Source organism: Ambystoma mexicanum, chromosome 3q (genome assembly GCF_040938575.1).
Source record: "Ambystoma mexicanum isolate Mex_15411 chromosome 3q, UKY_AmexF1_1, whole genome shotgun sequence".
In the NCBI taxonomy this organism is placed as follows: Eukaryota; Metazoa; Chordata; class Amphibia; order Caudata; family Ambystomatidae; genus Ambystoma; species Ambystoma mexicanum.
The window spans coordinates 462,982,379-462,997,664 of record NC_090926.1 but is presented as its reverse complement, the minus strand read 5'-3'; the positions used below and the strand labels follow the sequence as shown (position 1 = coordinate 462,997,664).

The window sequence follows — 15,286 nt, the reverse complement described above, 5'->3', positions numbered from 1 at the left end:
GGAGAAGGTGAGGTATTGGTTAGTGTCTGGCAGTTGTACTGCAGTGTGAGTGTGCGTTTTAGCATGGCAAGTGTGGTTAAACAATTTAGTCTAATGAGTGATAATCAAGTGAATCCAACTAGGTGAAAGGAGGGTTACCAAAGAGTCCTGTGGAGGAGGGGAGTAGTAGTGTGGAGGGGGGAGTAGTTTGATCTTAAAGAAGTCAGTAATATCAAAGGGTGGAGGTGAGGCCTTGAAGGAGTGAGATATCTGAGGGACAGTAGGGAAGAGATAGGATAATAATAATAGGCTATTTATAATGCGCCTATACACAATGTGTTTTGAGCCGCAACAAGAGGGAGGACAAAACAAAAATGATCCTACTAGGCCTTATGACATTCGGTTTGTGCAAGTGTAGTAAAGAGAAGTGCAGGAGAGAGGTGGTGGTGGTGGGTGGGGGCTGTAGGGGGTTAGAGAGTGCTGGTTAGGGCAGAAAAGCTTGTGAGAAAAAGTAAGTGCCAGGGGAGGCCAGGTGGACAGAGCCAGGGGAAAGCAGATAGTGCAGGGGAAGGAAGGTCCACAAGATAAGTGCGAGGTAGCAGTTGGAAAGGATACATGGGTGCGGACCAGACAGGCTGGTGCAGGTTGAGGTGGGGGAGGGGAGACCAAATGCAGAGGTAGACTTGATTAGGGGGGCTCGTGCCCTGTATCACCCTGAAGGAACCAGGTAGCCAGTCAAGAGGAAGACGGGGACATTAGCTAAGGAGGGGGAGCGGGAAGAAAGAAGATGCAAGGAAGGTCTTGAGAAGCTTTCAGAACTTAAGGAGATCCAGCTCAAGTCTGAGAGGGGCAGGGAGGCCATTCCATAAGGAGGCACCCGTGGAGGAGAGAGATCGACCCACCAAACTCTGCTTGGAAAAGCATCTGATCTGCAGAGAGTTAGAGCTAGACGGCCAAATGGCTCTAGCAGGGAGGTATTTAGGGAGAGAGGGTTGAATTTAGAGGGGTCCCAGCCCTCAAAGCCTTGTGGATGACGCAGAGGGTCTTGAACTTGATACTCGCAGCAACCGGGAGCCAGTGGAGAGATTTTAGGGCTGGAGAGATGTGGTCCCTGGGCTTGAGGTCAAGGATAAGTCTTGAAGTCATGTTCTGGATTAGTTGAAGGGGGGGAAGGGAGGAGTTGGGCAGATTGAGGAAGAGGCTGTTGCAGAAGTCCAGCCTGGAGTGGACCAGAGCTCGGGAGAGACAGTTTCTGGGGGAAGGAGAGGAAAAGGAGAATGCCTCAGAGGAGGTGCAGCTGGTGAAGAGAGCAGCAAGACGACAGGAGAGGGAGAGCAGAGAGTGAGCGTGGTAGAAGGACTCAATCCAGCAAGGTGTCTGTAAGGTACAATTACCCTATAGAACACCAACAAATAGATGGAGTAGGGACAGTTAGGAAGCCCATGAAGGAGTTAAGAGAAGGCAATCTGCCTTAAAGTAATCTCAACTAATATGAGGCAGATGTAGACAGTAGGGGTCAATTTTCTATATCTAGTAATATGGGGTCAGGGGCATTTGGGTTAGAGAGGAGGGGAGAGAGGAGGGAAGGGAAGGAGCCGAAGAACAAGAGGAAGAATGAAAAAGAGAAAGACCCCCGCCCCCCATTCTGGGGACAAGGAGCACGAGAATAACAATTTCATCCCACCTCCCATTACATCCTCACTGTTTATGGGTAACATGCAGGTTGAACAAGGTATCCGGACCAATGGCATCTTCACTTGCATTAAAGAATGTTTTCACTGTAGTCAAACCGCTCATGGGCAAACTATTAATGCCAAGCCCTATCGTATCCCTGAAGCAGTGGAAAGATCAGGGAGGAAATCACCAACATGCCAACGTTGGGTAGTGATAGAGCCCTCAGAGTCGCCCGGATCATCCCCAATTGTGCTGGTTAACAAGCCAAATAGTTCTTGGCATTTTTGCATTGAATTTCGAAGACTTAACTTTCATAATTATCAAATACCAAAAATAGATTCACTCATGGAGGTGGGGAAATGCTAAATATATCACCACCCTAGAATTCACCAAAGGGTTATTGGCAGGTCCCTCTGAATCCCTCTGACAAAGAAAAGACAGCCTTCCAAACACCTCATGGGCGGTTTCAATTAACTGTCCTACCCTCTGACCTTCAGGGTACCAGAGCCACATTTTGAAGACTGATGGATAAGGTGCTAAAAACCCTTTTCTGCATTTGTGGGAGTGGGGGGCTACCTTGATGAAATCATGATTCATAGCAGCAGATGGGAAGAACATCTATACAACCTCTAAGAAATCACCAGGGCATTGAAATACATATATACATTCACACTTGTGGGTTCCAAGAAGAACCTCAACACTTATCTCTAATTAACTAATGCTTAATAGTTTTAAAGGTAATCAGCAATACATTTGTTAAAATGGATTTCCAAAATCATCCCTGTTGGGAGGCCACCCTATTTAGGGTAAACAGGGAAGACACAGAGGTTAGCAAAAACCCAATTAAGGTAAGGTAGGTGAGCAGTCAAAGCTTAGTCTCAGCAAAAGTGATCTAGGGCTACAGTGAGTCCACAAAGAGCAACATTTAATTCAAGTTAGACAGTAACTATTTCAAAATACAATTAAATATTAGGCCTGGTTACACAAATCACAGGTAAGTATTGTCAATCAAAACCATATATACACCTTACATGCACGTTCACCAATAGGAGAATATAAATTGCATATGAATTAGTTACCAGTGTAATAGGGGATTACCCAGATGCAAGGAAAACAGCTAGAAGTAGTCTGAATAAAGCACAAGTAGAGCTTCTCTCAATCTTATGAAGGCCAACCCTAAAATAGTTTGGGGCCTTGTGCACAAAAGTCACAAGTTCCAATATATAGCCTCTTCAGAAATTATGCAGTGGGTTGTTGGTGGTGCTTTATAAAGCTTTTTATGGTGTCCATTCCGCGAGGGTCAGGCGTCAGTAGATTCTGCTGTAGATCCAGCCCATCCAGCTGTCAAAACGCAGCCATCCCTGCTGCTGATCCAAGGGCTGCAAACTGTAGACACTACCCTGGACCATCTGAATGTATTTCCTTCATTGGGAAATCCGGTTGAAAGTCCATCAATTCACCTTTGAGGGTACGTTTCATTCATTAATTTGCAAATGTAGGGCTCCTGCGTTGAGCTACTCTAATACAGTGGTTTCACCAGTTGTAGCCCTTTTGGCTCAAAAGAAGGATTTTCTTCCAGGAGGCTTCTAAAGTGGAGCCTCTAGTGTTAAATCCAGTAATCCGGCAACTGTGATTTGCTACCTGTCAGTGACATTGGGTGGCTACTGGGAATGACTATGTAGGGTACTTTTCCTAACAAACGTTCTTGGCCGGAGATCACAAAGTAAGCTGGTCATGTCATCACTCAGCTCTGCAAGCCACCAACCTGAGATGTGGTTTGCGCAACTCTTGAACTGGGCTGCCTCTGGGGATTCTTCAGATGCCACTTGGAGTCTTCTTTGAGTCCGAACTGTCAGTGCCCTGTGCAGACTTGTCACTTGATTCCGTACAATAACATTTTTACAAATTAGATAAGTATTTACCAAAGATCAGATTTGGTAAATACTATTCAGAAGTTATGACCTAGGAAAGGATCCTTAGCCCAGGTTCGACTACCAGACAGCAGGGCAGAGGGAGTTAGGTACATGGACCTTAACAGCCAATATTACCCTATGGACTGATCAGGTTCCCCATATCAATTAGCACAAAGCAAGGGAAGTAAAGCAGACGGCTTTGCTTACCTCCAAAAAGTGAGGTCAGCAATCAAAACAAAGCAAAAAGAAAGGGTGTCCCATAGAAGTCTATGGGAGGAAAGCAGCAAAAAGAACATCTTTCCAAACAATTACCCTATACTTTCTGTTTTGGCATAAATGCGATACTCTGCACCAGTTTTATCAATTGCTGGGATTCCACCCTCAAACATCCAGGAGGCATGACTGGCCTAGGAACTACCATGGAAGCTCTTAACCAGTGTATTTTCTAAGAACCTCTGATGTCGTTCTCGCTTTTCCTGACCAGCATGAAAAAGTCTGGTGCCTCTTCCCTCCAATCCAATGGGGACAGTGGAATCAGTTCTCCAAGAGGTGTTTTTTGGCACTTCCATTCTCAGGACTAGCTTCTACTCTCCGACCCCTGGAGCCGAGCACGGCATCCTCCATGCTGAAAACTATGGTTCGTATGTACACTCTGACCCTTGTTTTATACTCCCAATGTGGAGCTCTCCAATGAAGTGTCTTGCTGCACTTTGCGACCTGTGACTCACGACTGTCGTCAAATCTTTGTTTTTCGGAAGCTGTATCGTCATTTTATTGTCTGTACTTCTTTAAGGGGTCCCTCTGACCACAGATGGTGTCCATTCCGCGAGGGTCAGGCGTCAGTAGCTTCTGCTGTAGATCCAGCCCATCCAGCTGTCAAAACGCAGCCATCCCTGCTGCTGATCCAAGGGCTTCAAACTGTAGACACTACCCTGGACCATCTGAATGTATTTCCTTCATTGGGAAATCCGGTTGAAAGTCCATCAATTCACCTTTGAGGGTACGTTTCATTCATTAATTTGCGAATGTTGGGCTCCTGCGTTGAGCTACTCTAATACAGTGGTTTCACCAGTTGTAGCCCTTTTGGCTCAAAAGAAGGATTTTCTTCCAGGAGGCTTCTAAAGTGGAGCCTCTAGTGTTAAATCCAGTAATCCGGCAACTGTGATTTGCTACCTGTCAGTGACATTGGGTGGCTACTGGGAATGACTATGTAGGGTACTTTTCCTAACAAACGTTCTTTTTTGGCCGGAGATCACAAAGTAAGCTGGTCATGTCATCACTCAGCTCTGCAAGCCACCAACCTGAGATGTGGTTTGCGCAACTCTTGAACTGGGCTGCCTCTGGGGATTCTTCAGATGCCACTTGGAGTCTTCTTTGAGTCCGAACTTTCAGTGCCCTGTGCAGACTTGTCACTTGATTCCGTACAATAACATTGGTCCATTATTTCCTATTAGCCCATAGACTTATTAGGAGTTGGGGGTAGTTTATCAATTTTCTGAAAGTTATTTTATTGTGAACATATCGCCATATTGTTCAGTTAATTCTTACCTATAACGTCATTATAATGAATGCATTGGTTACAGATGTATTATGGGGACATCCCCCTGCTGGTTGTTAATTTAGGTAATTTTATGTACTTTTAAACCAGCTCACTATTTTAAGTGCCTGCATCTCCAGTTAGGTGGACAGAGAAAGACTTCTCTGTTACCAACAATTAAAAAAGCGGCGCTTAGCCACAATACACAAAGCATATTCTATCCCCATCTAGCTCCCAAAGGTGCAGCATGCTGCCAATAAACTGCTGTGCAATATTGCATTCACATCATACACCCATCCCTAGACTGGTCTGTGTACGTTCGAAGATCTGCTGCATTTTTATTTGCAGAGGTTAACCTTGCCACAACACCTCTCGATATGTGTACATAACTGGATTAATGCGTGTGGGAAGCTGGACAGCCAGGTGTGTTATTCTACATATGAGAATCAATGGTCTAGCACCTCTCAATATGTGCACGTAGCTGTTAATGGATAAATTCATGTTGAAAGCTGGACAGTCGGGTGCGACGTTCTACATATTAGAATCAAAGGTTAGATTGTGTTTTTTAGCCTAACTTATGTTCTAACCCAGTGTGTCTGTTTTGGGGCTGAACTGGGTCTGGTTCGCTTAGGTTATGTTGAAATTCAGTTATGAAATACAATCGATTGGGATAGCTGCAGTCCGTGAGTGGCAGGGATTCTGCCCCGATGCCCTAATACATGGTAAGAAAACAATATAGGTTGCCACTCAGTAGTTTAGACTGTGCTTCTCCTGGTAACAATATTCTATATAATAATTAGAATATAACAGTGCTGTTTGTAAGAAATATTTGTCAATAATAGCGCTAAACCGACACGTGCTTCGACATCTAGTCGTTCTAAAGGCTTCACAGATGCGCTAACAATAGCCAAAAGTTATCAATGAAAATCATATTACGAACAATATTTATCATGGTCGATTATTATGGGGGGTAAACACACCCCATAAATACAGTCTAAAAGCATTGATATTGTTCAATTTCAAGCATACCCGGCATAATTTCAATGGGACAAATTATAATCAAATAAAATCATCCATTGATATGAAATATGTTTGAACGAAAAAATAACCATACATACCAAATTATGGGTAACAGTTGTAGACACAATTAAAGAAAAGTAAAAAACAATAGAAAAAAATGGGAGGGGGAAGAAAAGAATATGAACTATTTTAGAATTTGAACATCATTTTCTTACTCAACAGAATCAATTAATGTTTGCGTACAATTCCTGATAAATCAATCACCTTTGTACCTTGTCATTCCATGATCTCAACTAAATAAATTGTAATCTAGTTATGAGCAATATAGCTGTGCAACCGCGCCTCCAGGTGATTAATCAAATTGCATTAATCCAGTATGTCAAGTTCCACCCAGCATGAAAGAGTATATCTGATCAACCAGTATCCCTTGTAGGGTGATGCTTATAATAGCTGAATTATTGATTCACCCTATACGCATGTCCTGTAAGTGATAATTTGTCCAGGTATTTTAGATATTCAGGACAAATAAAGCCTGTATCATAAAGAAAGATGATTCATTGTGCTGTCAGTTATACAGCCACGAATTTGCTTGAATCTGTTGGTTAAGACCCAAAGTAAGGTTTGTAATTTCCTTTAATGTCTTAGCCCCAATATTAGATCATATTCTTTTCTTCGCACTTTTAATTTTATCTACAACTGTTACCCATAATTTAGTATGTATGATTATTTTTCTGTTCAAACACATTTCATGTCAACAATGGATGATTTTATTTAATTATAATTTGACACGTTGAAATTATGCTTGAAATTGAATAATATCAATGTTTTTTCGACTGTGTTTATGGGGTGCTTTTACCTCCCCATAATAATCCACAATGATGAATATTTTTTGTAATACGATTCATTGGTAATAACTGTTGGCTAATAACTGCACTGTTTTAATTATTATATAGAATATTATTAACTGGAGAAGCGCAGTCTAAACTACTGAGTGGCAACCTATATTGTTTTCTTATGTTCTAAACCAGTGTGAATGTTACATGGCATTGATGAGCATGATGCCAAGAGCCATGTATACGTGTCTGCATGTATGATTTTTTTTCTCAAGTCATTAGACAGTTAAAAGTGCACCTTCACTCTACAGTAGGAGATACTCTTCAAATAATATGCTGGTAGAAGAGTCATCTACTCAACCAATTGCAGAACAATGCGAAGGAAGAGTTCAGCACACAGATAACCTTTGACATAAACAAGAGTAGTACAGAGCCAAAATAATATTCATACCATCTGCAAAGAAGACCTCAAAAACATGGTACTGCAACTACTCACACACTGGTAAAACTCCCTGTAGCGTCCTCTCGTCATGGCTGGGTTATCTCGACGGTAAACTTTGGCAATGTGGTAACGCTTAATGTTGGTGATTTTGTTCATGGCCAAGTATCGTGCAAAGGGTACCTGGCAGCAGAGGAGTCAAGGAAGGATTAAATGACACTTCAAAGATAATCAGGTGTAAATCCTTTACTATAATGTAGCTAGTTTTGTCCAATAGAAGTCATTTCAGTTAATGGATAGCCCATGCAATGCAGGCAAAGCTCAATACAAATATTCTACTGTAGTGCGAGAAGAACAAGTTACTTACCAACTGGTAACGTTCTTTCGATTTGATGTTCCTCCAATGTATTCCTCATCTTAGATAGACTCCCAAAGCAGTATAGAAAATTCTCTGGAGGAGGGAGTAGATTTTCTATACCATTATATGGCGGAATATAGCACTGCTTTACCAAAAGCCAGCTCCTTAGACTGGGAAGCATCCAGACTATAGAATTTTGAAAAAGTGTGCAGCGATGACCAAGTTGCTGCCTCACAAATGTATTTTATGGGAACACCTCTTTGAAGGGCTGTGGAAGAGGCAATGCCTCTGGTGGAATTGGCCCTTAAGCCTTCTGGTGGGTCTTTTCCCGCCAATCTGTAGCATTCTGAAATGCAAAGCACAATCCAACGTGATATGGTTTGTTTTGACACCGATTGACCCAATTTCCTTCCGGTGTAGTCAATGAAAAGTTGATTATCCACTCTAAGCTTGGAAAGCCTAGAAATTTAAAAGCTTAGAGCTCTTCTCTGGTCCAACCTGTGCGATCTTTCCTCCTCCTTACTAGGATGAGGTGGAGGGTAGAATGCGGGTAGAATAATTTTCTGATTTAAATGAAAATCGGACACAACTTTAGGTAAAAATGAGGGTTTAACCCTTAATACCACTGTGTCCCTATGGAACACAGTATAGGGTGGCCCAGAAGACAGTGCCTGCAATTCGCCCACTCTTCTTGCAGATGTTAAAGCAACTAGGAAAGCAGTTTTCACTGTTAGTAATCTTAATGGACAAGTGTGCAAGGTGTTCAAAAGGGGCACACATTAAGAATTTTAGAACCAGATTAAGATCCCAAATTGGTACTTGGAAGGGATAAGGAGGAAACACATTGGTGGGTCCTTTTAAGAATTGTACTATTTAAAGACATTTTGAAATAAGAGCATTCTTCCGACGAGCGCTTGAAAATGGAAAGCGATGCAAGATGACCTTTAATGGTCCCAACATTTAGACCTCTATGTGCTAGGGGCATGAGGAAGGACAATACTTCTGGAATGGAGCCCGGGGCGTGGCCAGCACGCATGTAGTGAAGGCGGCTTTCCAAAGAGCTCCTGCCCACGATCCTGCAGCACAAGTAATAACGGCGAAAATATTGAAGCTCCAGGGCTGAAATTTGACCGAGCCACAACAGAACCTTTCAAGCGTACCCGACCGAAATACCGGAGAAAATCGGTGTAGGCAAAGCTGAAAACTAAGCACCCTGAGATTTCCCCCCTGCGACATCCAAGATGGCGGCCCGCAACGGAGAGACCCACTAGGCGAGGCGGGACAGAAACGAGACCCGCAGGCCTCCGCTGAACGCCACAACAACCTGCCTCCCCTCGACCGGAAACACCACCATCGGGCTCCCACAGCTCTATCCCAAGGCAAGGGGGAGCAGAGACGCTAGAGGTGACCCGGGAGAGGCAGCGGACGGCGGGACCCGGGGGTTAACTGTTGGGCCGTTCGGCGGGAGTGCTCCCGAGGGTGACCTGCCATTACGAGACCGGGAGGCCCGGCTGGGGAGCCGAGGGCCTGGTAGAGCAGAAATCAAACGGAGCCACGGGGGAACCGACTCGCCCAGCGCCTGAAACGAAGCGCCCTAAGATTCCCCCCTTACGACACCTAAGATGATGGTCGCACCGAGCGGCCTGTGACAGAGCGGATCGCGGAGGCTAACGGAGATTGCAGGCCTCCACGGACAGCTTGACCCAGCAACTGAAGCGAACAATACCCCCATCAGGCTCCCACTACCCCACCCTGCGGTGGGTAAAAGGGGAAAGATCCCTGCGGTGGCCTGTGGGTGGCGGAAGGCAGCCGGACCCGCCGGCTCTCCTGGGAGAGCGAGCCCCTGAAGCAACCCACCTCAGTGTGACCGTGGACCCCGGCTGGAGCTTTGCGGGCCCCCATCCTAGCCCGCTTGCGGAGGAAGCCCCACAATTCGAGAGACAAGCCAAGTAACAAGTACGGGTAGATCCAAACGAGGGAGCAGACAGGAACCCACGCGGCGTTCGACGGCCACCACGAGGCACAAGCAAATGAATCCTGACGACACCTGTGGACCCACCCAACCCAAAATGAAGTAAGTGGCTGCCCATCTAAGTTCTCACTACCCCACACTGTCACCAGTTATACGGGGGCAACTATCCTCCCTGCGCAGGCCGTGGCCAGCGAACTAGGTATTGTGCTAAGGGAAGCGCCTCATGCCAGCCTCCGATTAACTACCGCATAGGGTCAGCCACCGAGGAGTCAGATCAGCGCACGACTCAACCTCACACTCGCAGAGTCCCCCAGAGGTGGGCTCCCCACATCAAACTAAGGCCACAGACCAAAACTGCCAAAGCTAACATCATACTACACGAGAACCCGGACACCCCATATGGTACGATGTCTCCCCCCAAAAACAGGTCCAGAACCGTAACGATGGACTCGTTCACTACAGCTCGACCGAAGACACATATGCCACAAGAAGGGGACACCATGACCGAGCCACCGACCCTGCCAGAGGACCCCCGTGACTCTCAGATCCTTCAGGCGATTGCAGCACTAAAAACAACTGTTGAAGACATGAGAGGAGAAATAAAATCGGAACTACAACTAATAAGGCAAGACGCCCGCAACTTGGCCGAGAGAGTCACTGCCACAGAAGCCACGCTACAGGAAACCACAGAGACCACACAGGAGCTAATAGCGAAAGTTAAAGAGCTGGAAACAGTGGCTCGGTTGGAAGCACGCTCCGAGGATGCGGAAGGCCGGGCCCGACGAAATAACGTCCGAATTCTGGGAGTTCCGGAAGACATGGATGGCTCAAACCCCACAGAGTTCATAGAAACACTGCTGATGCAGGAAATTGGAACGGGCAATCTCACCCAGGGGTTCTCTGTGGAGCGGGCCCGCAGGTCTCTTCAGAAGCGACCACCTCCCGGGTCTTACCCAAGACCAATGATTGCGAAAATATTGAACTTCAGAGACCAAGAGACTATACTGAGGTTCTCGAGGGAGAGAGGTGAGATCAAAAGAAGCAATGCATCAATAGTCATATATCCTACTATACCCCTGCGGTACAACGGGCAAGGAACTCCTACATTCCCATAAAGGCCAGATTACGAAAACTGAACCTTAAATATATGCTGCTATACCCGGCTAGACTTAAAATACTATACAAGGGAAAGGCCATTTTCCTAGAGACCCCGGCCGCAGCAAATCTATGGCTTGAACACAATAACCTTGCAGAAGACACTGAGGAATTGATGAAACACAACAAAGGATGAAACCACACAAAGGCCCCACATGCACCTAAATATCGAGACCAAATCTACTGCCGCATCAAGGAAATATCACAACTGGGCAGGAAACTGGAAGCCCAATCGCAAGACCGCTGATGACCCCCCCCACACCAGAAAGGAGTAGGCAAAAAACCTACACACTACCTGAGCCGAAAGACCTGGACAGGACTGGAAGGCCCGGGAGCCCCCGAGCGTTGTCAGTTCGAAACGACTGCTGGGGCAGTTCTTTGTTGTTTTTCCTAGTTAATTCATTCCACGGAATAACAGTTAAAACAGTAAGTCTCCATACAGTAAAATGCAACCAGGGATCTGGCGGGCTGGAATGGCGGTCGAGGAGGGCTGGAATCCACGAGCTGGCGAGGACCCTGGGGCCCTAGACGAGGCTACAAGCACTTCGGGGGAAAGCGAGCGTTTCCTGAACCCTCCAGCAGTACCAAGATGGCGGAGCACATTAAGATATTAACTTGGAATGTGAGGGGCCTGGGCACTTATCTTTGTAGAAATAGGATAAAATCCTACTTACGCAGGAAAAAAGTGGACATTGCCCTACTGCAGGAAACACACTGCACCACAGAAACCAATGCAAAACTGAAGGAACACTGGGGAGGACAAGGTTTCGGAGCGTCCTACTCCAAATACGCCAGAGGGGTTTACACCTGGATCAACCCCCAAGTGCCATTCCACTTGACTAATATGGAAAAAGACCCAGAGGGCAGATACCTAATAATATGGGGCACTCTCGAGCAAAGGGAGATCTGCATAGTGAACTCATATTTCCCCAACAATAACATCCCTTCCCACTTGTAAACACTAAGTGCCAAGATGGTGCAATTTAGAGGCCTTTTTCCTGTGGGGTGGAGATTTCAATTGTGTCCACGATTCTGTGCTGGACAGGTCCTGGCCTCCAGTGAAAGGCCCCTCCACAGCCACCATGTCCCTAGCCACCCTGGTCAAGGAACTAGACCTGACAGATGCATGGCGAGTGTTACATCCAGACGAGAGAGCCTATTCATACTACTCATCCCCCCACAAACTCCACACTAGGCTGGACTACCTCTTCATAAGCAAGGAGCACCTGCCACAAGTAGGGGGCATGCAATATTTAGGGAGGTCTATCTCTGACCACTGCCCACTCCTGATGGACTGGCAGCACAACAGTCCCAGACCACCCATCCCCATGTGGAGAATGCCTACTAATGCCCTGAAGGACACAGCCTTTAGGGAGGAATTGCAAGAATCCATAGAGAATTACATAGCAGAAAACTCAGGTAGCGTAGAACACATCAGCGTGGTTTGGGAGGCCTTAAAAGTAGTCACCCGAGGGGAAGTTATTGCGAAAGCGGGAGGCATCAGAAAGACACTAAGAGCTGAACTTGAACAGAGAGAAGGCGAGATCCAGAAACTAGAGGCCACCCCAACAGAAACCCCCGGGAGGGAAGACTACCTTAGAACCCTTAGAGATGCCTGCTCCGGCGCGTGGAACAGACTAGCCAAATTTGATTTTAGTGCCAGGACCGACAGAACACACGCAGAAGCAGACAAACCAGGCCGGTTATTGGCCTGGCTGTGTAAACAAGAACACCCCAGACAGATCACCAAAATATTAAGGGACGAACACGACACGGAGCACAGAACCCAGCAGAGTATCAACAACACTTTTAAACTTTACTAGGCAGATCTATACTCCATGCGGACAAGATCCCACCAGAACAAATAGCGGATACACTGGAGGAAATAGGCCTACCTAAGCTATCACCAGCACAATCCGACACTTTGAACTCCGACATCACACCAGAAGACATAACAGACGCCATTCGGTCACTAGCCAAATGTAAAACCCCGGGAAGTGATGGGCTCCCCCCTGAGTTCTATAAAGCATTCGAACCCTCCCTAACGCCACTACTACACCAAGTCTTTTCAGAGGCATACGAAAGAGGCGTCGTTCCAGACAGTATGAGAGAGACCCTAGTGATCCCAATGCTCAAGCCTGATAGGCCTCCCGACAAATGCGACTCTTATCGACCCGCTCGCCATGCTTAACTACGACGTTAAAATATTAACGACGATCCTGGCAAAGCGACTATCCAAAGTGATAGGAGAAATAGTACATACAGACCAAAACGGCTTCATACCCGGCCACAACACATCCCTAAATTTGCATAGGCTCCAACATATCATAGCCCAGACTGACACATGCGACGAACAACTAGCACTACTATCCTTAGACGCCATTAAAGCTTTCGACTCCGTATACTGGGAGTGGCTAATAGCAGTCCTGGAGGGATTCGGAATTGGCCAGGGATTCATCAGATGGGTCAAGATCCTGTACCACAAACCTAAGGCCAGGCTGAAATCTGGGAAATACGTGTCTGAAACATGGGACATTCAGAGGGGTACTAGGCAGGGCTGCCCACTCTCCCCCATGCTCTATGTTTTAGGATTGGAACCTATAGCAATCTATTTCAGACAGCAATTTTTCAATGCAGGGATCAGGTTGGCGGGAATCGACCATATCATCTCACTATACGCTGATGATGTTCTAATATATGTCAACAATCCCCACCTAAATGTGCCGACAATACTGGAAGTCCTCGACAATTTCGCCAAATACTCTGGCATCAAGTTTAGCAAAACTAAATCCTGCTTGTTCCCTCTGGCAGGACTGAAAAACAGAAGCAGCGAAGATCTCCCCAAAGTGGGCGAAAAATGGCAAACGACCTCCTTCCGCTACCTAGGGATCCAAATAATGCACACCCCAGAGTTAATGCACATACACAATACGAAGGCTACAGTACCCGCACTACGCAAATCCATAAGATTCTGGGCGAAACTTCCATTATCCATGCTAGGGAGGGCCTCGATAGCCAAGATGATCATTCTCCCCAGATTCCTGTACGGATTCCAAAATGTCCACTTCTATATCACAAAACCCTTTTTCCAACTTCTTGACACAATAATCAAGGAATTTCTATGGGGGAAGGGCAGACACCGGGTAGCCCTATCCACGCTAGTCCTACCATACGACCAAGGTGGCATCCAACTACCAAATCTAGAAAAATACTATCTGGCAGCCCAACTGTGCGATGTGTCCAAATGGCTAGCGGATGAAGCCACATCCGAGACCCCCCTGCTACAGGCCATGATTGCCCCGATCCAGCTGAAAGAATGGCTTTGGGCCCCACAGAAACTGATACATAGACCACCATTACTGGCGACCCTAGGCAAGAAGATATGGCACAGAACCATAACGGTCTTGCGCCTGAAACATCCATACTCCCGAGAAGTGCCAATCATCTCAGGGCTCGACAAAACAGACACCAACCTATACAACATCAGGCTATGGGAAAGGAAAGGGATTATATACTTGGGGTGACCTATATACCGACGGTACATTCAGAGAATTCCCCGAGCTGCAGGCGGTAGAAGATATCCAGGCTGGTCAATTCCTGTAGTATCAAAAGATCCGCAACATAGCCCGCACGAGATGGTCCAGCTGGCCAGAGGAACCCGAAGAGGACCCCTTCTTGACACTGATGTACAACTTAAATGAAGGAGGAAAAGCGATATCTCAAATATATAGTCTTCTAAGGGACATCCCCAACCCTCGCAGTGCTGCACTAAAGACCCACTGGGAAACGGACATGGGACACGGAATGACAGAAAGTGAATGGCTCAGAGCACTGTCCTTCCCAAAAGAGGTCTCCAGGAACCAAAGATTTCGATCAATACAAATCAATGTATTATACCGCACCTACATACCCCCCAAACTCTGAATTACTCCAGAAAGAACTCCTCCCACTCACCTGTGGAAATTACACTCACCCTTCCCGACAATACCAACCACCATTCGCCCATTGTAAGGAGACTGTTAATGTTAAGTTTGTTGTATGAATGCTGTTAATTTGTTTCATAACAAGGCATAACTGCAATAAGTATGTCAGGTATCCTGAATAAAGGCCCTGACCAGTAATAATGTAAAACGCTTTTAACCATAAATGCCAATAAACAAATTTTAAAATGAAAATACTTCTGGAATGGAACATAGAAAATGATCAACATTCTTTTCTCTGCACCAGTTGCAAAACCTTTTCCAACGGCAACGGTATAGAGATTTTGTTGCTGGCCTTCTTGCCGAAAGCAACACCTCCATGACGTCATCTGGAAGGTCCAAATCCTTGTATCTCATCCTTTCAGATACCAAGCATGAAGGTTGAGAATCTTGACCTCTGGATGGAGAACCTGGCCCTCCATTTGT

General features: G+C 46.0%; 1 protein-coding gene across 1 annotated transcript in view; it reads right to left on the bottom strand.

Annotated features, from left to right (window-relative positions):
• Positions 1-15,286, bottom strand: part of HARS1 (histidyl-tRNA synthetase 1) — a 654,862-nt gene that overhangs the window by 307,515 nt on the left and 332,061 nt on the right. Inside the window, exon 5 of the mRNA XM_069654217.1 lies at positions 7,453-7,578. Within this exon, the coding sequence (XP_069510318.1) occupies positions 7,453-7,578 (126 nt within the window). The remainder of the gene's footprint in view (positions 1-7,452; positions 7,579-15,286) is intronic.